Source organism: Stegodyphus dumicola, chromosome X1, assembly GCF_044657685.1.
Source record: "Stegodyphus dumicola isolate Sdum_Otavi_A_Nest chromosome X1, ASM4465768v1".
In the NCBI taxonomy this organism is placed as follows: domain Eukaryota; kingdom Metazoa; phylum Arthropoda; class Arachnida; order Araneae; family Eresidae; genus Stegodyphus; species Stegodyphus dumicola.
This window is the reverse complement of record NC_140780.1, coordinates 98595198-98621360: the sequence shown is the minus strand read 5'-3', so window position 1 is coordinate 98621360 and position 26163 is coordinate 98595198. Positions and strand designations below refer to the sequence as shown.

Below are 26163 nucleotides of genomic sequence, written 5' to 3'. Positions count from 1 at the left end.
TACGTGAGCTAAATATGTTAGAATGTTGACCAGAAAAACGTAATTAGATTTAAAATTTAAAAAGCAAATTTGTCAGTCATTCAAATTTACCAAGTTCAGGGTAAACCGAGGTACGACATTACTCGCTTCTTCCAGTTTCAGCAGCCGATGTATGGTATAAAACAGCAGTATGAAGCAGCAGTATACAGCAGTATGAAGGACCACCGCTTTCGGACACTTTGTAAAAGAGTTTACTAAAAAATGTAACAAATATTTTTATTAAAAGTATTATGTTTATTAGAACTTAATGTTATTATTTTTGTTAATCATGTTTTTATTAAATTAATGTTTATTATTAAAATATTACTAGCATTATTAAATTAATTTTGTGTTTAATTCACTTTACTATTATGTTTATTAAAGTGTTACAATTATGAGTTTATTAAAAAAATAAAGTACACGATTAATGAAGGTGACTGAAACACTCGAGTTTGCTTTAAGTGAAATATAACATAGGCGTTTATTTGTACACATTCCTATAATGTGTTGCGGAAAATGCTAAAACATTTTTTCATGCGAAAGGGTTTTTCCTCCATTCCAGTGAAATTCGATGCCATTTTAGTGTTCACATTTTTGTACACATATGAACAAGCATATATGATTCAGATTAATCACGTAGTATTTACATGAAAAAGAAATTTCCTTCTTTATTTAGTATTTAGAAGTATTTGGTTGTATGGGCCAGCAAGAGAATTCGTTATAATTCAAAGATTCTTAAATCTTACCTTATGACCGAAGGCAGACAAGATTTCTTTCTTAAGTGATATGAGTAAATAACTTCCGTTTTGTGTTTAATTTTTAAATCTTATATCACCTTACGAGACAAATCGTGAGCATTCATTTAATAGACATTTGTTCAGTTCTATTTCTTTCGACATTGCTAGGATAAAATCGTTTATATTGCCTCCGAAAAGAAAAGTTTTTGAAATGTTTCTTCGAGTAGGAAGAGAATTTAAAAATTACTCGAAAATGATTAAGACGCAAAAGAACGAAATTTTTTTTTATCTTTTAAGAAACCCATATTAAAAAAACTTTAAAACAGTAGAAACTCTATTGGTTATTCAATATATATTTATTGAAAACAGTCAGTGTTTTAAATTTGACTTCGTGAATTCTGATATTTGACACAAGTACAAAATAACGTAACATAATTATTATCTGATTTTGGTAACTTTGAATTTCCAGGTACTATCTTCCAGGTACTATCTTATTGCTAGAATGAAACTCATACGTTGGGTGGAAGTTCACATTGGCCGGTCAAGAAGGAAATCAAAGAAAGAAAAAGATGGGGTTGACATTTCTCGCAGAAACGATGAAAGTACTCCAAGCACACCCTTACACAAGATCGAACCCATTGGAAAAGATTTACCACGGTCCGCAGGGAGCACTCCACATAGGGTGAAACATCCACCTTCACCACATCCTATGCTAAGAGCACCAGAGACGCCAAATATAGAGAACCGATTACACATTCGAACAAGCTTTCTTGACACTGGTCTGATTCCTCTTTCTACTCCCCAGCAAGTCGGGTTTGGATCATCTACAGCCCTAGATTCTCCAAGAGTGCGATGTCGGATTCGCACTAATCCATGGCTTCCATCACCCAAAAACTCAGACTGCGCTACATGGACGAATGGTATTCGGTCCTCCTCCATTGGATCTGAAAGTTCGGAATCAATCCCTGGAAGTGGATTTGGAAGCCAGTCTAGTGGTAGCCTTTGGGAAGGTAAGCAATTATTTTCCATTATGCAGATTTTAAAGCAGTTAAGAGCTGTGCCTACGTATTTTATCACCTGAGGCAAAGGGGCAAATGCGTGCCTCTGCATATAGTGTCGGCCGTTTAATGAAAAAAATAAATAAATAAATGGAAACAAAATAAAGTAAAAGAAGAAGAAACATGTCATATATACATGCGCACAGTCTAAGTTAGCTATATCTCTAAACTTTCAATTTCATTAAAAATATCTATTTCAAATTATAACACTACAGCCATTTACAATACTATTTAATCATAGATTTATATGCTAAAAATGACACATATAATATATAAAGAATTATAGTTTTGAAATGAAAAGATTTAAAAGTTTCCTCTTTTGATAAGTGACATACAACATATATATGTATGGGATAATATAAATGGCATTGTAATTAATATAAAAACTATCGCATTAATTTTTCAAACATTTTAATAAGCTAATTTTTTTAACAAAGTAAACTACTTTATTTCTTACTTAATATTCTGAAGAGAGAATGGCCATACTTGAAACTGTTTCTTGATCAAGTGAAAATTCGTATAATTTTTAAGCTTTGCCGAAACAACTTTCGCCATTAACAACAGCAGCTCGGAACGTTAAAAATATTTTTAACGCTGCTTTAAAATTCACATACGATTGATTTAACTTATATTCGTGGATTATTTTTAAAATATAAGCACATATCTGCTTTAATATCCAGAATTATCCAAATAGTGTGGTTTTTAAAACTAAGCATTTTTGACTGAATTTTTGCATCATTTACGTCGTTCGGAATTTAAGATATTACCTGTTGCTCTTAAATTGCTTAGATCCAATGGCATTCGTTTTTCTCCAGTTAGAAGCTAATAATCGGAACACATTTTGTTTAATATTTCGCATCTCCATTTCAATTTTGAGGTTAAAACATTAAACACTTCTTAAGTTCCGACAGTGAAAAAAGTATTTTTCTCTAAAATTCATTTTCTTAATCGATTCTTGACAACATAATTTATGAACCTTTCGTTTCTGTTCGAATTTTGTTGACATAATTATCTCTGAAGCTACAATTTTACATTTTTCTCAACTACTTTCAGAAATATTTCTCCCATCTGTAATGAAAAAAAAAAAAAAAAAAAAAGAAAGAAAGAAATTTTTTATTATGCGGCATTTTAGACTGTTATAGGTTTTCACTGCAAGACTTTACTCTCTGATTCTTGCAGCATTAAATTCCACGCTGATAACATATTCGTATATAAAACGTTTAAACTGATTTATTTCAAAAGGTTGTTATTTTCATCACATTGCAATGATTTACCATTTAATGCTGTATCTTTTAATAACCGATGTGGTTTGGTTATTTGTAAGTACAGTTCTTTAACAGCGTTTGTCCTTGATCCCCTTCACATACGAATGTTACTTACTTTGAAAAAAAAGGACATGTGTTTATAGAAATTAAGAACAGCGCGTTGAATTTAACGGTGTCTGTTAAGCAATAAAACTAGTTATGTCAAGTGCGTGTTGGACCAATAACGGAAAAATCCCGTACTTGAATTCAAGTTGTAGTTTCGGTATAAAAGTTTGAAATAAATTTTGGCCGCAATTGATTTATTAACGCTTAAAATCTATAATAGCTCTTAATTCGCTCTAATCTTAAGTAGGTAGTAACATTTATAAAAGCTTAACGTGATTTTAATATTGAAAATATTTGGCTTTGTTAAAATTATCATAACATGTTTCTATCGTTAATTCGATTTCTGTTACGCGCAGTGAACTCTATAGCTTCTTCAGTTCACTTTTCTTCACCTTTAATACCACTGTATCAAGATAGAACTGTGGCTGAATGGCAGCTTGTTCCAGATAGAACTGTGGCTCTGGCAGCTTGTTTTGGTACGGTTCATGGCGAACAGGTTAGCTGAGTGTAGTTTTCAAACGTTCCCCGTGTGTAACTTGAATACGAGACATTCCCTTATATAATATCCGGCCCTTAGACTATATTATTTTCTTGTGCATAAGTACTTGCTGTAGATACTCTTAATGCACATGGACCTAGATCGTACAGATCTGGCTCTCATCAGAGCTGTGTCTAGTTATTTTTTCAGAAGCAAAGAGGGAAACGTGAGCCTTTATATACAACCGAACTAACTATATATGTTCACTGTCATATTCATAAATTCTGAGTCACAATTTTCACGTAAGTCGTTAATACTACATGATCATTCTAATTTTTGCTAGGAATTAATGAGTGAATTATTTGGTAATGGCAAAGCTAACGTGGGCTCTCTGCTTAAGGGATGGAATACCTTGATGAAGGATTTTGTTTAAGGAAAACTGGGTAGAATACAAGTTATACATAAGGAACCCCACAGAAACCACTTTCACGGTGCCACTTCAGTGCCGAATTAAGCCTCTAACGGGCCCAAAAAAATTTTAATTGGGGACCATTTTGTATACGTTGCTTCTAACACGTAAAAGTATTATCAATAACAGAAACTACAAGCACCAATACAACAATAATTGTTTAACAAAATAGTTTCTGGTATATCGAAAAATATATATGAAAATGAATATCATTATAGACATTATCAGCCTTTAATAAATTTAAATTTTTCGTTTCAGGGTTTTCATTTCGGAAAAGTGATCAATATCATCTTCGTAATCAACTTTTTATATAAATTTTAACAATGAACGTGTAAGGACTTATGTTATTCTAACCAATTACTTTTAGTTTAACTTTCCTTTCCGTTCTGATTTCAGTTTCCTGCCGGAATGTAAATTTGTAATGACGTAGTTGTTAATCTAAACGTGTTTCAGAAGCAGTATTTAAGCTGCGTTTCAGAAGTTCAAAAAGAGTAGTAGCGTACTTAGTTCCGAGTTTATGCTACGTGTTTGAAACGAGCGCTCTCTAGTCGGTGTTAGACACCTTTCAGTTTATACTGATATTTTCTCGGTTTGGCTTTATTGTGTGCAGCCGATTTAACGTTAACCTAAGGAGTCAGTCGTTAGATATCTTAGTTTAATAGTGATCGGTTATTATCTTATTTTCTGTTAAATTTACGTTAGTGGTGGTGATTTGTGAGCACCAAGTGCGTACGCCTGTTTTAATTTAGTTTTTAAATAAAAATATTATTTTAAACCTTCCTCTGTAGTACTTGTAGGGTTTATATTTATTTTAACTAACATTTATTTTAAGCTATCTTTCCTGTCAAGCCTTTACTTTTCCCTGGAATTGTAAATTTTAGTAGAACGCGCAGAGTATTCAAATTTTTAGCAGAAGTAATTTGAGTTAAATAGAAGGGAAACGAGATTTGTAAGTGTGCTTCTTGATTTACGAGCGTGAAGGTTGCTTGGTAGAAATTAAAGAACCGCGCGTTTCGGCCTGTGTGCCTACTTCGGCAGTTAGTTGAATCTTTCAACTTCTCAATCCAAAAGTTTGCTGAATCTCAGCTGTATCTTAGAACGCGGTTAAGATAGTTACAATTATAGAGCCTCGTAGATAGTGACTTCGTTAGTTATGCATCCTGTTATTTATTTTTGTTGTACTTTTCTATTTTTGTTACACCGCCTGGTCGGCGTAGTTTGTGAGCGTCAAGTGAACGCAACTGTAATTTCTAAAGTGAAATAAAAAGGGATTAAACCCTTCTTACGAGTTTGTGTAACTTCCAGTTCATAGCAGTCACTACTACTGTTGCGGACAAGCTGGAGCCACGCAACATCACATTAGCGCCCGAACACTTTTCGAACTAAAATGGCCGAAAACTAGATGGAAGCTCCTGTACAAATCCAACAACAAGAAATGGCGAACCAATTAGAAGGATTTGGATACCTGGTCCAGACGATGAGAGCATCAATCTAGCCAAACGTCAATTTCGACGGAAAAATTTCGGTGGCGATATTCTTAGAAGGCCTAGAAAATCATTTCCAGCTATACCCTGTGCCTGAAAGACAAAAAGTTGCCATTGCCATGTCTGCACTAAGAGGACAGGCCTCACTATGGTGGAAGAATATAGGGATATTTTTATTAGGGGAATTCGGAGGCCAAACATATACCTTTGAAAAATTCAAAAGATCATTATTAAAGGCCTTTCCCATAGTGAAAGACCGAGCAAAGCTAGAAGCCGAGCTATATAGTTTTTATCAACGAAATATAGAAGAGTTAACGGACTTTATTCTGCGAAAAATTAAACTGACGGATATGCTGTATGGGAAGAAACCTGACGCGGAGATTATTGAAATACTCTTACCAAGATTGCTACCTGCTGTTCAAGATTACTTCGAAATTCGAAACCCAAGCACCTTGCTGGAACTCTTCGAGTTGGCGGTCAAGGTCCAAAATCACAGAATAGCGGAAAATGTTAGAGGGGCATCGTATTCTCAAGGTCTCCGAAGGCAATCCTCAAATCAACAGACCAGAAACACAAATCGCTCTTATGGGGAAAAGAGGTATCAAGCCAACTCATCGAAGCTCGAAGGTCAAGGCCCAAAAAGGAAATTTGAAAACAACCGCCCGCGTACCCAGAAGACAGAGGTTGAAAGGAAAGCTTTAAACGAGTAGAGAGGCCTGTGAAAGCGAGGGTCCAGACCCCGGAAGTTTTGAAAAAACCCTCAAAAAGACACTTAAATACGGTCATCGTAAAGAACTCACAGTTACCAATTATACAAGTCCTGGTTGGCGATGTACCAGTAGAAGCCTCATCGATACAGGGGCAGAAGGTAATTTTATGAGTGATACATTTTTTAAGAAGAATTTTAATAGGTTACGATTATTTAAAAATAAAAACACAGAAATCATAGCAGCGCAAGGAAAAACTTGTCAATGCATTGGGAAATTATCATTACAAATACAGGTAAAAGATGAAAGCCTCAAAGTATTAATTTTTGTGGTCAAAAATTTGCAGAGTCCAGTCATTTTAGACATGGAGTTTTTAAAGGCCGCGAAGGCAAAACTGAATTTTCAGGAAAATTCAATTATGCTGGAAATGGATCTGAGGGTGGTGGAGCCAGTGAAACAACCGCAAGTGGACCTTAGCCATTTGAATGACCATGAAAGCCAAGCCATCCAGCAAGTGGTGAGTACTTTTTCGAACTTGTTTTCAGAACGGCCTGGTAATTGTCAAATTGTTACGCATGATATACAGTTAACTGTCGACAAACCCTGTAGGACTAAACCATACCGGTAGGATAAACAGAAAGAACAAATAATTCAAGAAAACATTCAGGAAATGTTGAAGAACCAGATAATAACGCCCATGAATAGTGAGTACGCGAGTCCAGTCGTACTATGTAGGAAAAAGAATGTGTTCCCTCCTTCGGATAAAAGGGCTTGGAGGTTTGCTATCGATTACAGAAAGCTTAATAATGTTACTAAATTCCCAGTTTACCCTTTGCCGGTTATAGAGGAAATTATTAGAAAGATTAAGTCTACGAGATACATGACTACGTTGGACTTAACGTCTGGCTACTATCAAATAGCTATGAGACCCGAAGACATACATAAAACTGAGTTTATCACAAAATCGGGCACTTATGCATTTTTACGCGTGCCCTTTGGGTTGTGTGGGGCCCTGTCAACATTCCAGAGAGCTATGGACATTGTTCTAAAGCCTGTCCTAGGAAAATCGACTTTAATCTATCTAGATGATATAATTATAACGAGTAGTACGTTGGAACAACATATTAAAGATTTAGAAGAGGTTTTTAAATTATTAAAAGAGGCCGGTCTTACAATTAACGCATCAAAATGCAAGTTCGCGACTAAAGAACGTAAATATCTGGGTTATAAAATTTCGCAAAAGGGTATAGAAACTCAGGATTCAAAAATAAAAGCCATCAAGAATTTCCCACCTCCCAACACCGCCAAGAAACTTTCTTCTTTCCTTGGGTTATGTTCTTATTATCGGTCGTTCATAAATGATTTTGCGAACATTGTTGAACCGTTGTTAGTAATTAAAAGAAAGAAAAGTAAGTTTACGTTCACAGCAAAAGCAAATACTGCATTTGAAAGGTTATAAGAAGAACTCATCAATGCCCCTGTTTTGAAATTCCCGGAAGGGGAGGAATTCTGGAAATTGCAGCAGATACGTCGAACTATGCCGTAGGTGCGGTTCTCATGCAAAATGGCCATCCTTTGGCATTTTTTAGTAAAACTTTAAACTCTACGCAAAGGAATTATACAGCTACAGAGAGAGAAACATTAGCCGTATTAATGGCTGTACACAAATTTCGAGTTTATTTCGGCAAAGCGTCAGTAACAGTCTTTTCGGATCATGCGGCTGTTGGTAGACATTACTCGGGGGAAAACCTAACGCCCAGGTTAATAAGGTGGGCTTTAAAACTTCAAGAATATAACCTAATAATTAAATATAAACCGGGTAAGGAAAACAATGTTGCTTACGCACTATCTCGAATAAAATTGGATGAAGAAGGCAATGAACTCAAATGCGCTGTGTTGACTATTTGTTTCTCTAGAATCTAAAATTTTTGAAAAATTTTAGGTTCTAGAGAAACAAATATTGCCGAATTGAAAGGTGATCCTGAATTTGGAAGTATCTATGCGTATTTGAATGACCCCGAAATCTTTGAACACACAGATATCGATGCAATAAGAAATAGAGCAGAAGACTATGAAATAATAGATAGTTTATTGTTTTATACGAAAGCAACAAACGAAAATTTCGAATATAAACCAGTCATCCCAGCCTCGCTTCGATTAAGCATTTTGAAGGAATTACACGACGCGAAAACAGCGGGTCATTTAGGGGTCAGAAAGACTTTAAAAAGGGTACGCGGGGAGGTATATTTCCCGAAATTATACAAAATAGTAACTGCGTATGTCAGGTCCTGCAATCAATGTCAGTTAATAAATGATATTAATTACAGCCCGACCGGGTACTTAAATAGCATTTGCGCTACATTTCCGAATGAAATTTTAGGCATAGATCTTCTTGGTCCTGTCCCCCAGAGTGAGTTAAATAAAAATCATTTTCTTTTAGTAATTGTAGATCATTTTTCAAAATGGACAGAAATTGTTCCACTTAAACGCGTGTCAGCCAAAACAGTCGCAGATGCATTCTTACACAGATACATTTTAAAATACGGTGCACCGATAAAAGTCATTAGCGATGACGGTAAACAATTCGTTAGCCAAATTTTTGAAAACATTTGCACTGGACTTGGCATACGCCATATCAAAATGGTTCCGTATAGACCACAGGCAAACATTGCAGAAAGAGTTAATAAAAATATTGTAAAAATAATTCGAAGTTATGTTAGCACACATCACAAGCGCTGGGATGGCCACATAAATGAGTTAGCTTATGCTTTAAGAACAGCAAATCATGATACTACGGAGAAAACTCCAGGAGAATTATTTTTAGGGCGGAAGTTAATTACGCCACTAGATAAAGTATTCTTTGTGCAACAAAGAGAGGAAGAATTCAAACAAAAAGATATACAGAAACTCATTGATCAGGCGGTTAAAAGTTCGGATACGGCAAGAAATAGACAGAAACTGTGCTATGATCGAAAACGCCGTGAAGCAGTTTTTAAAGTTGGGGATAAAGTGTTAAAGCGGAAATTTTCTTTATCAAGTGCCCCATACAATTTCACTGCAAAATTAGGGCCAAAATTTGAAGGCTCCTATGTAATACAGGAAATTAAGGGAGTCGTATTGTACCTTAAGAATAAGAGAGGGGAAACCTGTAAAGCAAGTCCCGACCAGGTGAAAAAATATTATAATCAAAATGATTTTGAAATCCTTAAAAGTTTCTTGCAGGACTCAAGCGCAAAAGAAGTGGAAGGTCCAGAAGTAACGCCACCCGCTCCACCACCCAAGAAGCAGAGAACAGAAGAGGAACCTAGCCCTTCTACAAGTCATGCTACGGTCCCGAAAAGAAGAAAGGAAAATGGTCAGACTCCAGCATTCAAGAAATGCAAGAAATCAACGCCGCCGCGTAAAGAATCTTTGGTAAATAGGAAAAGACCAGTTACAACGTCCCGCAGTATAAATTCTGCGTCGAGGAAACCACTTCCAGGGCCAAATAGTCAGGATCAAACAAGGCCGCCGTTCACGAGAACAAAAAGACAGAAGGAGGAACGAAAAGACTGCCACCAACAGAAGAAATTCAAGCAAGATTCCAGACCGGAGGACCAGCCGTCCAGGGGCAAAACGGAAAAGACAGGAACCCGAAGACTACCACTCCAAGAGGCCAGCGTACAGAGGGCGAAAAAGAAAAGTCACCATGGACGAAACTCGAAGAACCCAAAGGCAAAGATTGACTTCTCTAAATTCCATAACGTGGGATGAATTCTGCCAGAAGAGGATGTCGGAGTTCCAAGCATCGAAAACTCAAAGATAAGTTAAAATCTTCTATAAATTTTTTCTTTTGTTCCGAAATGTTATGCGTAAATACGAAGTTCTATGTTTTGACGGAAGTCAATTTGTCTCGGTTGAGACTTAGTTTTGTTTTACTTTATTTAGCTAAGGCAAAAGTATTATTTTCTTTAAGTGTAAAATCTAAGAGCAAGCAGTTCCTGTTGGTCGAAAGACTAATTCTGTTATGTTAAAGGCAAAATTTGGCCGAAAGTAAAATAACTTCGTATTCTTGTATTAATGAAAAATTTAGTTTCAGTGCCGCCAGCTTGGCGAAGAAAGCGTGAAGTAAAATTTTATTTTTATCTTATTCATTTTATGGTAAATTGTAAAAATCATATGTATTAGAATTTTGTAAATATACGTAAATACTTGAAAGTTATGCAAAAGTGCAATTTAGTCTAGAAGCATAAAATTTTAGATGCTAAAAGTAAATACTCGAAAGAAAGAAATTCAAATTTAAGTATTAAACTTTACATAAAATCATGCTTTAGAGCGAAAGCCTGCATGTCTAAAGATGAATGAGGGGGAATTAGAATGAATGTGTTTTGTAGAGTTCTCCACCTACACTTGAATTTTAAGAATGTTAAACATAGCTCATCGAGTTTCAGTTTGTCGATTGATTAAGGTGTGTCTATTTGGTCGTTGAATTCTAACAAATCATTGTGGTTAGGGGAAGTGTTGTAATACTAAAACACGAATATTCCCGTTTGACACCACACATGGTGGAGAACCAGGGTAAAGTTAAATTCATGTTTGAATACTTAAATGAATGTGAATTAAGCAGTTAATTAAGGAAAATAAAAGGATCGAAAACGAAAACTTTATTCAGTGTTAAGAAAGTGTAAATCATAATGTATTTAGAAGATACTGATACTTATTCCTTCCAGATGCTGGAAAGAAGAGAAAAGATTGATTGCTGAAGACCAGAAAAGGATCCTGTAAGAAGAGTGGTAAAATTATGCGTCTACAGAAATTATTGTAATCTTATACGAAACAGTTTGTTAACGGGGCTCAGTTAAACGGGTTAAACGGCTCAGTTAAACTTAAACAGTTAAACGGGGCTCTTCAGTTTTAGATCAGAATGTGGAAACTTTTTCAACAGGTCATTTCTAGGACCTGCTTCCAAGTTTACCAAATTCTGGCAGCGGCAAATGTAGGGTTTATATTTATTTTAACTAACATTTATTTTAAGCTATCTTTCCTGTCAAGCCTTTACTTTCCCCTGGAATTGCCAATGCCAGATATGTAAATTTTAGTAGAACGGGCAGAGTATTCAAATTTTTAGCAGAAGTAATTTGAGTTAAATAGAAGGGAAACGAGATTTGTCAGTGTGCTTCTTGATTTACGAGCGTGAAGGTTGCTTGGTAGAAATTTAAGAACCGCGCGTTTCGGCCTGTGTGCCTACTTCGGCAGTTAGTTGAATCTTTCAACTTCTCAATCCGAAAGTTTGCTGAATCTCAGCTGTATCTTAGAACGCGGTTAAGATAGTTACAATTATAGAACCTCGTAGATAGTGACTTCGTTAGTTATGCATCCTGTTATTTATTTTTAGTTGTACTTTTCCATTTTTGTTACACTGCCTGGTCGTCGTAGTTTGTGAGCGTCAAGTGAACGCAACTGTAATTTCTAAAGTGAAATAAAAAGGGATTAAACCCTTCTTACGAGTTTGTGTAACTTCCAGTTCATAGCAGTCACTACTACTACTGTTGCGGACAAGCTGGGGCCACGCAACATCACATACTTATTCTCAAAAGGCATAGCGAGTATTCGCTGCTTCATCTTCTACGTAGAGTCCAAGTTGTACGCTAACAAAAAGAAAAAGGTGACTATAAACGAAGGCGCATGATTTGAGGTTTGTCTTCTTGTATCCATGTTTAATTTTAGCGAGAATTATACGTAGAGTTTTATTTACGGTTTTTCTGAAGCAGACGCATATTGCTAGATGGATTAAACGAATCGGTGGACTAGTTTGTCTTATTCTTTGTCGACTGGAATTTAAAGTAAGATACAACTTCATTTTTTGTGTTATTTATGGTGAAACAATAAAAGAAATTTTTTAGCTTCAAAGAAATAAAAAAAGAGATTTAAAATTTTGAGTACTTTGTGACGATTTAAAGCAAATTGTTGTGGCTAATTCTAATTTTGACAAACAAAAAACATATTTTAAAAAAATCTAGTATTGTTCCTTGATTCTAAAGTTATCGATATATAAAAATATATTTAAAAGAAGCTACCATTAAATTTTACTAACGAAATTTTTAAAAATCAAATTTTGGAAATGTGAAGACAGAAATGCAAATAAACACAATAAACTGTAGATTTAAGATTTTAAAAAATAAGACTGCGAATTTAGTTAGACCAGAAATGACAAACTTGTTCATTGCTGCCAACAAAAATCAGTGAACTCTTATCATATGTATTATTTTCACAAAATTTATCGCATTGAAGCTTACTGAGTTACTGAAGATTCAGGATAAAATATGAAGCATCATTAAATCTCGTTAATTTTAAAATCGTTCTTATGCTGTAGAGACATTAGGTATTTTTGAAAGCAGGGGATGTGAAAAATGAGCAACGCCTTTGTCAGAAATCGAACTGCGGACCTCTGGAATACATGCCTAGCGTACAGACCACCACACCACGAAGGCATGCTAGGAAGGCGGGATAAATGCCTTATATACTCCCCCTTTTAAAAGGCGACTGAAATATTTTTAGGGGACCCAATCGCCAAATCCTGGGTGTGAGAATCATAATACACCACTCTTTTAGTTCGGACTCCACTGTAGAGACATTAGATATTTTCGAAAGCAGGAAATGTGAAAAAAAAGCAACCCCTTCGCCGGGAATGGAACCGTGGACCTCTGGAATACGAGTAGATAGAAAATAAGAGTTCTGCTGCATGCGGTGGACGGTGCCTGGTCGTGGCCAGTGAAGTTTGCGGAAGCGAGGCTACGTCATGTATGGTATCACCGGAAGGGGTAGCATGGAGCCTAACAGATAAGAAGGAGTGTGTTATGAGTCATCATGTAGTTGATAAGATGACGTCACACTTTGATAAGACATGATCTTTTATTAATTTTCCGAAGGTTTTTGTTAAAGCCTTTGTATTTTTTCTTTGTATTCCAGCTGTTTTACGACGTATATGATGGTTATTTCCTAGGTGCCCTGAACGGCGCTTACTTTCGAATTTAATGACTGATTCAGAATGCCTTAATTTTAGATGTAAATTAAAAATTTTCCCGTATATTTTAAGACTTTTAATTCCCTATATACTCAGAATGTTACTGTTTTCCTAAATCTTCTGTTCATGATACCAGATTTACATTTCGTAATCTTAATTACATTACTCATTTTTAGTATTAAATTTATTCTACGCAGAATTACTTTCATGCCTTTTAACCAATACTCTTAACTTACTTTTTATATTTTACCAGTGTAATTACTAAAATAAGCGTTTCTATTTATGATATTACTTAATTTTAGATGTAAAATTTAGCTTAATACCCTTTATATCTGAATATATGTTTTTAAGCTCTTCAATGTTACCAATGTCCAGTTTTGAATCTTGATTCTCATAAAGCTAGTTTCATAGATTTCGAATTTTTAGAATGAAATCTCAACTTTCATCCATAATTTTAGAACCATATTCATTCTTTCATGTACTCATACAAAATTCTTTCTTATTATTTTGAAAGCTCAGTACCTTTTAATTCAGTAATTTGTACTAATTGAATGCATTCTACATCACTTTAAATGTCTCAACTATGCAAATTTTCACTTTATTACCTTTTCCTACACTAAGTATGGATATTTCTGCCTTCATCGACAATTTTCATGTGAAATTAACGATTATTTAAATTACATATACAAAAAAATTCCTAATATAAACATTTCCAGTATCGAATGAGATGTGAATGACCATCGATTTTACCCACTGGTTATCATTTCAGCTCTTGAAATTTTGTTTAATCGATATAATTTTATTTTTAGTGCATAATGTTAACACATATCTTCGAACCTAGTTCAGTGCCAACTAAATTTCCCTAGATAATTGCATATATAGCCTATTTTTTAATTTCTTATACTAGGATTTTCTTTCGTGAGTGTCAGTTTTCATTAATTTATTTACCAATTTATTCTGTTATGAACGAAATCTTATGAAACATACCTTTACATAACATATATCATTACCAATACACTTATATTTACAGAACGAGCCAAGGAAAGAAACAGTAAGAGACACTTTACCCAAATCTCAGCTATATTTTAAAATATTTTAACGTTCATCCATCTCGAATACAGAAATTTATTCATAAATACTCATTACATCAGTTAAATATTCATTACTAATACCCGTTTAATGAGGAATAACCCCTTTCGAATATAAAATTACATCCAAATAAGTGTTCGATTTTCCTGTAATTGTACATATAAGTTTGCATTATAGGAACTTTCTATGCATGTTCAAGAACTGTAATTTAATTAATGCTGTTAAATGTTATCTTTTTCTAAGGCTAAAACTCCAAATATCATTCAACTTTCCAATTCCAAAGGCTGTTTAAATCATTCATCTTCTCCTGCAGTACTTTCTCAGCACCGAATACCTAACTTAGAACTGTCTCCTAAGAACTAAATACGAAAAAAGCATTGTCCACTGTAGAATATTTACTGCTTTAATCCAAATAAGGATATAACCTTTATCGAATGTAAGTTATTTACCCGGAATTCCCAGTAGTTTTAGAAATTGTGCCATAGAAAGCAACTTATGTACCTAAAACTGAGTCTTAACAGATTCTTATCGGCTCCAGATTTACTATCAGTGCGAAAAACCTGAAGTTCACTTTGTCACCTTGTCAGTATATATGTTACCGTGAAAGACCGAAATTGGAGAATGTCGACTTTCACCGGAGAATGTCAACATTCACCAAATACGTCGGTGAAAGATCGAATATTGCACTACATTCTTGTATATTCGGGACCCTCACCGGTGTATGTCGACAATCACAGATATGCTCTGTGTGAAAGTCGAAAAGAGAGGTTATAAAGTGCCATAATAGTTTAAGTTGTTGCAATAAATAAGATTTGAATCACATAATTTAGTAAGTTTTTTATTACTGTTATTTTATTTACTCATTTAGAACGTACTGTATAATTAAGTAAGTTTTTAACTTCTATTATTTTCCTTTCTCATTTTGAATGTATTGTGTGTTTTAGGTTTTCATGTTCTTAAGTTCTTATTTCAAGTTTCAAGTGCGTTTATTCGCGACTAAATTACGGAGAAGAAAATATAATATTGTTATATTATATATAAGAGACTATGTGAATGTTGACATTCACCGGTGAAAGTCGACATTCTCCAGATTTCGGTGTTTCACCGTAACATATACACAAAAATCACGAATTATTTTGCAGTACAATTAGCCCTTTAGATACATTTAATAGTAATTAACTAATTTTAATTAATTTTCAATTAGGATTTTTAAAAGGAAAGCATATTTATGGCACATATTATTAAATATTCCCAAGCATTATTAAGGAAAATGCAATTAAATATACCCATACACACTAAATCCCATTCATTAGGAACAGTAAAACTTTATCAGTACTTAAATGAAATGTAAAATCTTGTAATGCATTAGTATAAAACCTGAGTAACATATCATTTCCTATAAGCAGTAAACGGTAAAAAAGAATATTCATTTAAAACATAACTTAATAAGTTAACTAAGTTAAATAAGACTTAAATAGTAAGAGTAATGTAAAGAGATATTCATTTAAAACATAATATGAAACAGTTGACAGCTAAATAAAGATACATTCCAATATAAATAAAACATTTTTTATTAAAATTCATACTTACTAAAACAATTTTTCTCACAAATTTTCTATTCTATCACGTAAAGTTGATAATGAAATATTCTTTAAAACGTCATCACTGTCATAAATACAACAGCAAGTGTTTATATAAAGATTTTGAGCAAGTCTGTTAAAGTTCATTCACAATATAGCTTTGTCAGTATTATTCATAGCTTTTTCCCGAGTCGTCTCCATTATACAGGGGTCGCGACGCTGACTTGGATGATTGACTGCACATCCCTCACAAATAAATACCTCGTTGAGACTGGTTAAGTACTCCTCGTAAATAATATTGTTAAGTTTCTGCATGCATTGCTCGCTAGTTTAAATGCTCCAGCTGCTGGTGTTCTGATCGTCGTTTTCTTATCTCATGCGGTAACACATTTTGAAATAGAGCAGTTTGGATAGTCTGTGTTATTTCATTGTATAAATCTAAAAGTTTATCGGTCTGATATTGACTCTAATTCAAAACAATTTGCTATGAAACGGAAACCACCGCATGAGCTTTTAAAAATTTGTTGAAGAACACATTGCGCATTTGCACAAAATACTGCCAACTGATTATTGGCTATGAAAGATGCTTCTGAATATTTGAAAGTTTGGTAGTTCATGAAATCATACCACGTCGCAGGAGTCATACTCACACCCTCAAGAGAAGATCCGCAGTTGAAATTATTCTTTTTTGCAAAGTTCTGTATATGAATTCGAACGTTATTTTTTCTACTTACAACGATGGAAAGACGACACATCCGTTCTAATGACCAATAATTGATCACTTCATCGTGATTTCGTGATGACTGATAATGCGGATTCAGCCAGTCGTCCTAGGGTATCTCGAGTATCTCATCTTCTAAACGTGCTTTCTTGCGCGAAAAAGTCTTTTTATTCATATACGGTTTTGAGGTTATGTCGTCGTAATAACGGAAGTCCATTTCATCAGAAGAACGGTTCAATTGCGAAGATGTAATTTTTCTAAACGTCAAACTTATTCGAATAGTCTTCACTTCGGGCTGGAATCGGATACCGTGTTTCCAGAGTACATTCGTGGGGGTTTCATCACTAGAAGTGATCCATGTTCCAGACTCAGAATGTGAGTCATATAATTCTCTCTTGTAAAATTCATTACTCGCGTCGCACCGTAACTCAGAGTGGGAATGCAGTAGGCAGGGTCTAGGGACTTTTTATCGTCTCTATGCGCGGATATCTTGGCATCTCCGTCAGGGTATTTGTTGAGCAAAACGTAATTATATTTTTCGTGGGTGAGTGCTTCTACTTCACTTTAATTTGCTCCAGCATAGGAGTCCAGGGCTGGGCGACAATCCAAGTCCCCGAAAAACTGTAGGTGAGTCCATCTTCATCCCCGAAGGCGCAACAAAGTCGAGCTGAAATATGTTGGTGGCCGTAAATATTCAGTTTCACCGGTTGGAAAGGATACGTGCAGAGTTCCGCAAAGACAGAATCAGCTTTCTCTTTGCCATGAAAATCTTTGAAATATGACAGTATTAACTGATCATCAAATATTTCGGTCATCGTGAGTATTGTAAGAGTTAAGAATGACTGCTTTGAAGTACAATCCTCCAAGATTTGCAATGAAATGAAAAATCTACTGAGATCAGATATTTCTAAACTACTTATTTATATAGTCATTTATTGATAAGAAAGTATCGTTTGATTCATTGTCTCGCTATTATTCCATTCTTTTAATCGGTAATCGCCTTATTTGTTCCGATAACATCGTGTTCTCCAGGACGCTGCCAGTAACATTGAATCATCTAAGAATAAACAGATGGGGTACTTTGTACACTTTAAGTTGGTAAACCAACGATTAGGGAAGTGAGGGCTTGTTAAAATAGGGATATATACATATCCTAGTAATGGTGGTTTAACAGGCCCTCATTTTCATAATAAATTAGTTAAAAATTATACTTTAAATATTATGACGGCTAAAATGCATTAAATAAGCTAACTTTTACATCTAAAATTAAATAATATAATAAATAGAAACGCTTATTTTAGTAATTACACTGGTAAATATAACAAATAAGTTAAGAGTATTGGTTAAAAGGCATGAACGTAATTCTGCGTAGAATAAATTTAATACTAAAAATGAGTAATGTAATTAAGATTACGGAAAGTAAATCTGGTATCATGAACAGAAGATTTAGGGAAAAAAGTAACATTCTGAGTATATAGGGAATTAAAAGTCTTAAAATATACGGGAAAATTTTTAATTTACATCTAAAATTAAGGCATTCTGAATCAGTCATTAAATTCGAAAGTAAGCGCCGTTCAGGGCACCTAGGAAATAACCATCATATACGTCGTAAAATAGCTGGAATACAAAGAAAAAATACAAAGGCTTTAACAAAAACCTTCGGAAAATCAATAAAAGATCATGTCTTATCAAAGTGTGACGTCATCTTATCAACTACATGATGACTCATAACACACTCCTTCTTATCTGTTAGGCTCCATGCTACCCCTTCCGGTGATACCATACATGACGTAGCCTCGCTTCCGCAAACTTCACTGGCCACGACCAGGCACCGTCCACCGCATGCAGCAGAACTCTTATTTTCTATCTACAAATACGCGCCCAGCGTGCAGACCACCACACCACGTAGGCGTTGCTAGGAAGGGGGAGAAATACCTTATAATGTTACGGTGTTAACTCGTTAATTTTAAAATTATTTATGATGGTAACTTGCCATCTGAGCGAATTTAAAAAATAAGATTCACAGACTGCGATTCAGTCTGCTTATCATATGAGATTTCTCAATATCAAGAGCTGCTGGTTTCTTTGAGATCTCAGCATAAATGTTTTGTTTTGCAGTGGATCCGTGGCCATTGTAATTTGCATGGTAATTACCAGGCAGATTTTCTTCCCAAAAAGAGTGCCATGCTGTTACACTTTACAAAACTAGAAAATTCCTTCCTCATTTCTAAACTATTTAGAAGATTATTTGTGCAGTCAATCTTACCAGGATGAACTCCTGTAAAAAACTGAAGCTTAATGTGAAATACTTTTTAGATATACCTTATTAACTAAGACGGGAGGCAGTGGCTACTTTTCAGCCACTTACCGGGCATGATTGCCTAGCTGCTCCTCTGTGTTTTATTGGCGTTCTCTGCGTGCGCACGGAGCTCTCCGTGGAGATACTGATGAGTCTAGATACTGAGAGACTAGAAGGTTCTCGAGGCAATAACTTTCGACGTACCGCTTGAACTTTTTTATGTTGTTTCTACTACTTGTATTTATGGTGCCCGCCGATAACATCGCGGAGAAAACATCGCAAAGAGAAAACATCGCAGTTCTAAAACATCGTGGTACAAAATATCGTCGTAGAAAATAAAGCGGTTCAAAAACTTCACAGTTCAAAAATATCGTGGTAAAAAATAAAGTATCTACAAATCATCGCATGACGATAACGTCGCGACATGCTTTTCTGAAACTTAAGAAATACCGAGGATGATTTAATATTTTTAAATATTAAAAATTGTCTTAGGAAGTTGCTCACTGTCAGTTCAACAAGTAACTACAAAATTTTCAAATAAAATATGTATGAAAAATTAAATAATACTTTTAAAGTGCTAATAAGAAATGTCTAAATCTAAAAGTAAATGTAAACAATCCTATTTAAAGCGACCACTCAAAATTCCATATCTTTTTAATCTTGAGTGCATGTGGTGAACTTGTGGAATGATTAAAACCTATATCTAGTGTTCTCAAAAACACTGTTCGTCCTAGGGACATAGTCACCAAGAAGATTCACTACATTATTTCTAATATACATTATTTCTCAAATAACAACAACAAAAAATTATCCTTCTTCCTATCTTACGCCCACAAATAATTATGGGAATATCCATTTACAGTTATTAAAGCCTGAAAAAAGCATGTCAGCGATGTTATCGTCATGCGATGATTTGTAGATACTTTATTTTTTACCACGATATTTTCGACGACCATGTTTTTAAACTGCGACGTTTTTGAATGGATTTATTTTCGACGACGATATTTTGTACCATGATGTTTTCTCCTACGATGTTTTGTAGCACGACGTTTTCGCCTTGCGTTGTTTTCTCCGCGACGTTTTCGTCCGCGATGTTTTTGCCGCGATGTTTTCGGCTGTAACCGTATTTATTCTTTTTTATTTATTGTTTTTCTTTGTTAATACTTGTTTTTATTCTTGTTCATGTGCCCCGTCATTGGAAGTAATAAAAAAATACACAGACACATAATACCGTATTTATGCGAATCTAATGCGCCATCGAATCTAATGCGCATCCCCATTTTAAAACTTTAAATAATAAAAAAATTGTTTGTCGGTGAATGTAATGCGCATCAATGATATGAGGAATTTATTGAATCTTATTTTATACAACAATGGATTTGTATATAAACTATCAATTAATGGTATGATAATTTTATTTAAATTTAGATACCATATTTTATACAACAATGGATTTATACATAAAGTAGTAGAACATAGAATTAACCTATTAGTGGGCAATTATTATGTGAAACAATCACTGTTAATTACCACTACCGTATATACGGTATCTATCGTAAAATATGAACATGAAATAAATCGTAACATTTCTATCTAGCTAACAGTTTCTACAATTAGTGATTAATAGTAAACGTCTTTATTCACTGTTTTCATCACTGGAATCCTCGCAGCTCTTTTCGTCAGACGCAGATTCATTTCTTCTTTCCTCATCATCATCATCAGCATCGTCATCCTCGGCGTTCTAGAGCTCGTCATCTTCACTGCCATTCAATGATTTTGAAATGCAGCATTTCTTGAAAGATTTCACAATCTTTGGTGCTTCGATGCTTTTCCAGGCAGCAGAAACTCAGTGCAACAATGTGCGGTGCAGCACGCTTAATTTTACCTGTCGGGGTCAATTCACGGTCATCGGCGAACTTTGCACTCGAATCTAATGCGCACCCCAATTTTGAATACTACATTTGGCCAAAAACGATGCGCATTAGATTCGCGTAAATACGGTATATTTTTCTTCTCTCCCCCCCCCAAAAAAAAAATTGCAGAACATAGGAGCGCGCGTTTACTTCTTTGCCTCAGGTGAAAATATAATGTAAGCACGGCTTTGCGTCCCCTAGTTGGAAGCACTGCTCCAACACAAGTCAGTGTATGCCGAAACAGGGAAACTATCATCACCTTTTCCTCAACGCTTATGGCGAAAGGTCATAGAGCTCATGTGCTCTTCGAAATCAACCAATCAATACATCGGGCTATCGCTAATATGTGCGATGTTGCCGGTTCAACGACAAGTCTGCCCAAGCGGCGCATGACGTAACAGTCGGACGGAGTAAGAGGAGGTCTGAGTGCTCTTCGAACTTTCACGGAGATCGTATGCGTACTTGTACTACAACTATCTGGTTTGTACACCATTCTTTGGGTAAATTAAATATTATTTTATTAAGCTTAAAAGAAGTTAAGTTAATTCAATTTACACAACCCTAAAATGTGTTCGACATTTTTGTGTTTCCTCAATTTCAGTGATGAGAATGAGTAGAAAACTAACCGTTCAACACAAAACAAGGTGTTTTGATTCATCATCAATGCACCTCGGTTTGTGAGAAACCGGAAGTTAATCAGAAACTAAATACTGACTGTGCGCAGGTCTTTATTCTGACAACGGCATATAAATTCTTCGAGAGATTGAAAGAATCTGAATTCTGTCACTTTGTTCACCTCATTACCTATGATCCATCTTAGAAATGACTTTAAGAGAGTTAGGACAGTACACTACAACACTAAGTTGTAATGAGATCAACTGCAAACAATGTATATACACTGATGGGCAATAAAATCCTAGCACCAAGAAGGATTTGTGCTAGATAAACGAAATTTGGGAGGGTGTTTGCACATCTGAAAGATGATGCCTATTCCTATTTAGAGCTAGACGAATAAATGTGGCGAACAGTAGCGCCACCATGAACATGCATATCAGTTTGTTTTAAATATGCGATGTAAAATACATCGTGCGGTTTATTTACCTTCCATATTGGTCGTTGTAGTGAGATTTGAGTCAAGAATGCTTTAAGGAATAGAAGAAGGTAGTATCAGCAGCTTACTGAGTTTGAACGAAAACTTATAATATAACCACGAGAAAGCAGAATTCCTTTTAGCGATAGTACAGAAAGACTTGTATACACTGTGCATGAATGTTTACAGCAGTAGTTAACCAGAAGGTATTGTCTGAAGAAAGCCGGAAAGAAAGTTTAATATTAATTCTTAAAGTCTTAATTATTAATTATTAATTTAATTCTTAAAGTCAAGATTTAAAGATAGTCAAGATAAAAGTAAAACATTTTTTCATAGTGGTAGGGTATCAAACTATATTGTGAAATATTTTAACAAGCAAAAGGCTTAAAATGTGGAAAAATAAGAAAAGTTAATTTGCAATTAATTGTGATGAGAATACTTTCGAGAGATTGATGACTAAAAAAAAGTTTTACAAGAACTCAGAACGCATTCACATGGCACTGATAAATAAAATGCAATAAACTAAATTTATATTTTTCAAAATATGTAAAAGCTAAGAAATGACAAAACTGCTAGAAAAAAAAGCTGCCACAAATTAAAACAATTTAACTATAGATATATTTAAAGTCAAAACCTAAAGAAACGAAACTAAGTTACTTTTGTGGGGAAAGGAAGGCTATAGCCAAAAATTGGAAATATTTTCAAAGGCAACAATTAGAAAAAAGAATAAATTTAATTATGAATTGAATTAATTAAATAATAAATAGAACGGAAAAGGAAAAAGGAAATTTAAAAAAATTGTGATAAGGGGTTCCTTAGTTTCATTGTATGTATTCCATGTGAGTGGAACGAAGTAAGACTGACATTAGGTGTTAAATCGAGTTAAACAGTAGGATGGTAATTTTAAAAAAATGGAAAGTCAAAAGTGGATGTTAAGTTACCTACGAGGTAAGTCGCCTGCGAAAGTGAAAAAAAAATGGTAGATGGTGTAAAAGCAGTAAATTTAATTCTGAAACGAAATGCCTTAGCTCTGTGAAGAATAAAAAATAAAAACAAAAACAAAATAAAATTTTCAAATTTTTTAATAAATTTTTATTTTAAGCAAATTTTAAATAAATTTATTAAAAAGGATTTTAATTAAATGAGAAAGCGGAATTAGACTTGAATTTAATAATTTAAAACTAAAAGTAATTTATAGAAAAGTAATAATAGAAAATTTGGGAAAAAGGGGAGTAAGAGGAATAGTCTTCAACAATTTGACGCATAATAGGACTAGAATAGAAATTACCGTTTTTAGAAGCAACGTTAAAGGGACTATTTCCATATTTACACAGATATTTACGATTGTTACGTATCCAGCAAATACCTCCAAATTTCGTTTAAGTTTTTTTTTATCATAACTAATGAGAGAAATTGAAAGGACCTAATGCATAATTTATGGAGAATTAAATTAATAGAATTAAAAGAAATTTTATTATTAATAAGTGTAATTTTGAGACACTGAATTCCTTTCACAAGATCTTCAACATCAGTGCAAATATCTCTAATTCTCAGAAACTGATTAACAGTGGCTTTAAAGAGTCACTATTTTAGTAACATTAGAACTCCTGCGTATAAAGTTAACGTTAGGAAAGTTAAAACAGTCATTTTATTGTCAAAGGGTTTAATTATTTTACAATTGAGAATTTTAAGCTCAAGGCAATTTCCTTGTTACTAGTATTGGTTTTATAAAGTTTTAAACATTTAGGTTAAGTATTAGCAGTTTCAGTTAGCTCAGAATTATTAAAAGTGATAAGATCATATAAGACCTAAAAGCAAATTAAATTTTTCATTTTGTTTACAATTTTGCATGAACTTTGTAGAGACATTAGGTATTTTTTGGAAGCAGGTAAGATGAAAAATTAGCAAACGCCTGCGCCGGGAATCGAACCACGGACCTCTGGAATACCCAGTGTGCAGAACCACTACACCACGAAGGCAAGCTAAAAAGGTGGGAGAAATACCTTATATACTCCCCCTTTTAAAGGGCGACTGGGGTTTTTAGAACACCCAGTCGCCAAATCCTGGGTGTAGAGAGTCATCATCCATCACCCTTTTTAGTTCGGGCGCCACTGTAGTGAGATTAGGTATTTTTTGGGAGCAGGCAAGATGAAAAATTAGCAAACGCCTTACCACGGACCTCTGGAATACGGCCCAGCGTGCAGAACCACTACACCATAAAGGCACGCTAAGAAGATGGGAGAAATACCTTATCACTTCAGCTGCTGTCCAAAACGAAATAGACACCAAATGGAAGATGAACATTTCGTACTTTTCATATTTTCTGTTGTTTTTAAATAGTTTTTTAGCTCATAATTAGTAATTTACTTTGTAACTCATTTTAAAGAGTGTTCCTGAAATTACGATAAGTAATTTCAAGTGCCTTTAACGACTTTTTCTAGGTTTTAAATTCCTTTCTTATTAATATATATATATATATATATATAATTCTTCCCATCCATAGTGTTGATTATTATTTAATTACTGAGTTCCAACAGCTTTTCAGCTGCAAAGTAACTTTGTAACAGTTCTGGTTTCTGATGACTTAATCTCATTTTTTCTAACACTCTGTGTATATTATTTTCATCTCAATGTAATTATTGCGTCATATAGTGAGCTTTTCGACCGAAAAAGCTTAGTAGTTTGTGGAGGACGTAGCTTAATATAGCGTGGCCTAAATTATCCCAAAATTTCTTCAATAAATTGTATAACATCTCAGACAGATAATATTAATTTCAGAATTTTAGTGATTTCAGAGTAATGATTTTTCAGTTATCTTTTGATTTATTTTCTGAATAATTTAAGACTTACTTTTAGATTTTTATTCATATTCGAGAGTAACTGTATATATCGAATTTTACAGCATATGACGTTCCTATGTCCTCTTTAGATTCGTTTTAATTACGTTTGAATGCTTTTAGTACTATGAATTTTCATTTTGAGCATTCTAAAAATAAACAATAAAAGAGACACTAAAGAGTAACGGCTTGCTTAGCATTAGGAAATCACATTTGTCATTTTTGTTATAAGATATTGCGAAATCTATCTATCCAAAACAAGCATTTTTTTTTCCCTGTGCTGAATCAGGAACAGTGCAAAAAATTTTGAAATATTAATAGTAGTAGGGTTATTCTTGTCATTAGTGATGGTCATTTAAATGCCACAATAAATATTCATATTGCTTCGTACTTTTATGCAATTAATCCATATCCTAATGTAGTTATGCAATTATCACATTAATTATCTTCTTAATTACATCGCTAAACTTAGGTGCTACAGTAAGTATAATGAGCTTAAAAACTTCAGATATTAACACAATAAATACATGCATAAATGTATCCTAGTGTGTATTTCCTAGAAATTCAGTCTATATTTCTTATTAGGTAAAAAAAGTGCTACTACATTTATAAATTAAAATATAAAAATAGTTTAATAAACTATAACAAACGAAAGTACGGTTTATTTTGCTAACACTCCTTTTCTTGAATCCTGGACTAACATTTTTTTTAAAAATTTCTTTATTTTTAGTTTATATTATTCTTATTTATTTATTCTTATTCTTTTTTTCCTGTTCACATAATAAAACTCGGTTTTTCATTCAAATTGATAAGAATTAACATATTCTGTCTCGCATTCAACGTACGACGAATTTAAGAATATTTTGCATTTAAACTAGGCCATTCAGGTGATTCATGGACAGGATTCCGCGCAAATGGTCGCAGCCCATCTTGCAACAGATTGCCAAGAGTCACTCTTGAGCGCACTGGACATCGTCAACGACCTGCTGCCGAAACGAATCGTTTGTGTTTCCAGGATGAAGATGACGAAGATACACCTTATTGTCCGGTCTCATACTGCCGTCCGATTCCTCGAAGCGCCTGGATGAATTTCCGGGAACTGAGCACAAACATCCTTTCTACTACAAGAGATGACGGTGAAAGTAGTGATGAAGCATATTCAGAAGATTATGTTCATGTGGAAGAGCAAGACGAAATATCTCTGGATGGTAAGTTTTTTGGCTTATATTTTTGGTTGTTTTAATTATTGAAATTATTAATCCAAAGGGGCCTTTGTCCCTGAAGGACTATTGTTTTCGTTTTGCGATTTT

The 26163-nt window shown here is 34.2% G+C and overlaps 1 protein-coding gene across 3 annotated transcripts in view; it reads left to right on the top strand.

Moving 5' to 3' along the window:
- The window catches only part of LOC118200787 (uncharacterized), a 77686-nt gene that overhangs the window by 40581 nt on the left and 10942 nt on the right, over positions 1 to 26163 (top strand). For 2 of the 3 annotated variants that reach the window (XM_085808450.1, XM_035372747.2), the window contains exons 3-4: positions 1225 to 1765; positions 25732 to 26061. In XM_085808450.1, the coding sequence (XP_085664576.1) occupies positions 1258 to 1765; positions 25732 to 26061 (838 nt within the window). In that variant the 5' untranslated portion in view covers positions 1225 to 1257. The remainder of the gene's footprint in view (positions 1 to 1224; positions 1766 to 25731; positions 26062 to 26163) is intronic. The other variant, XM_035372748.2, reaches the window with a different exon arrangement.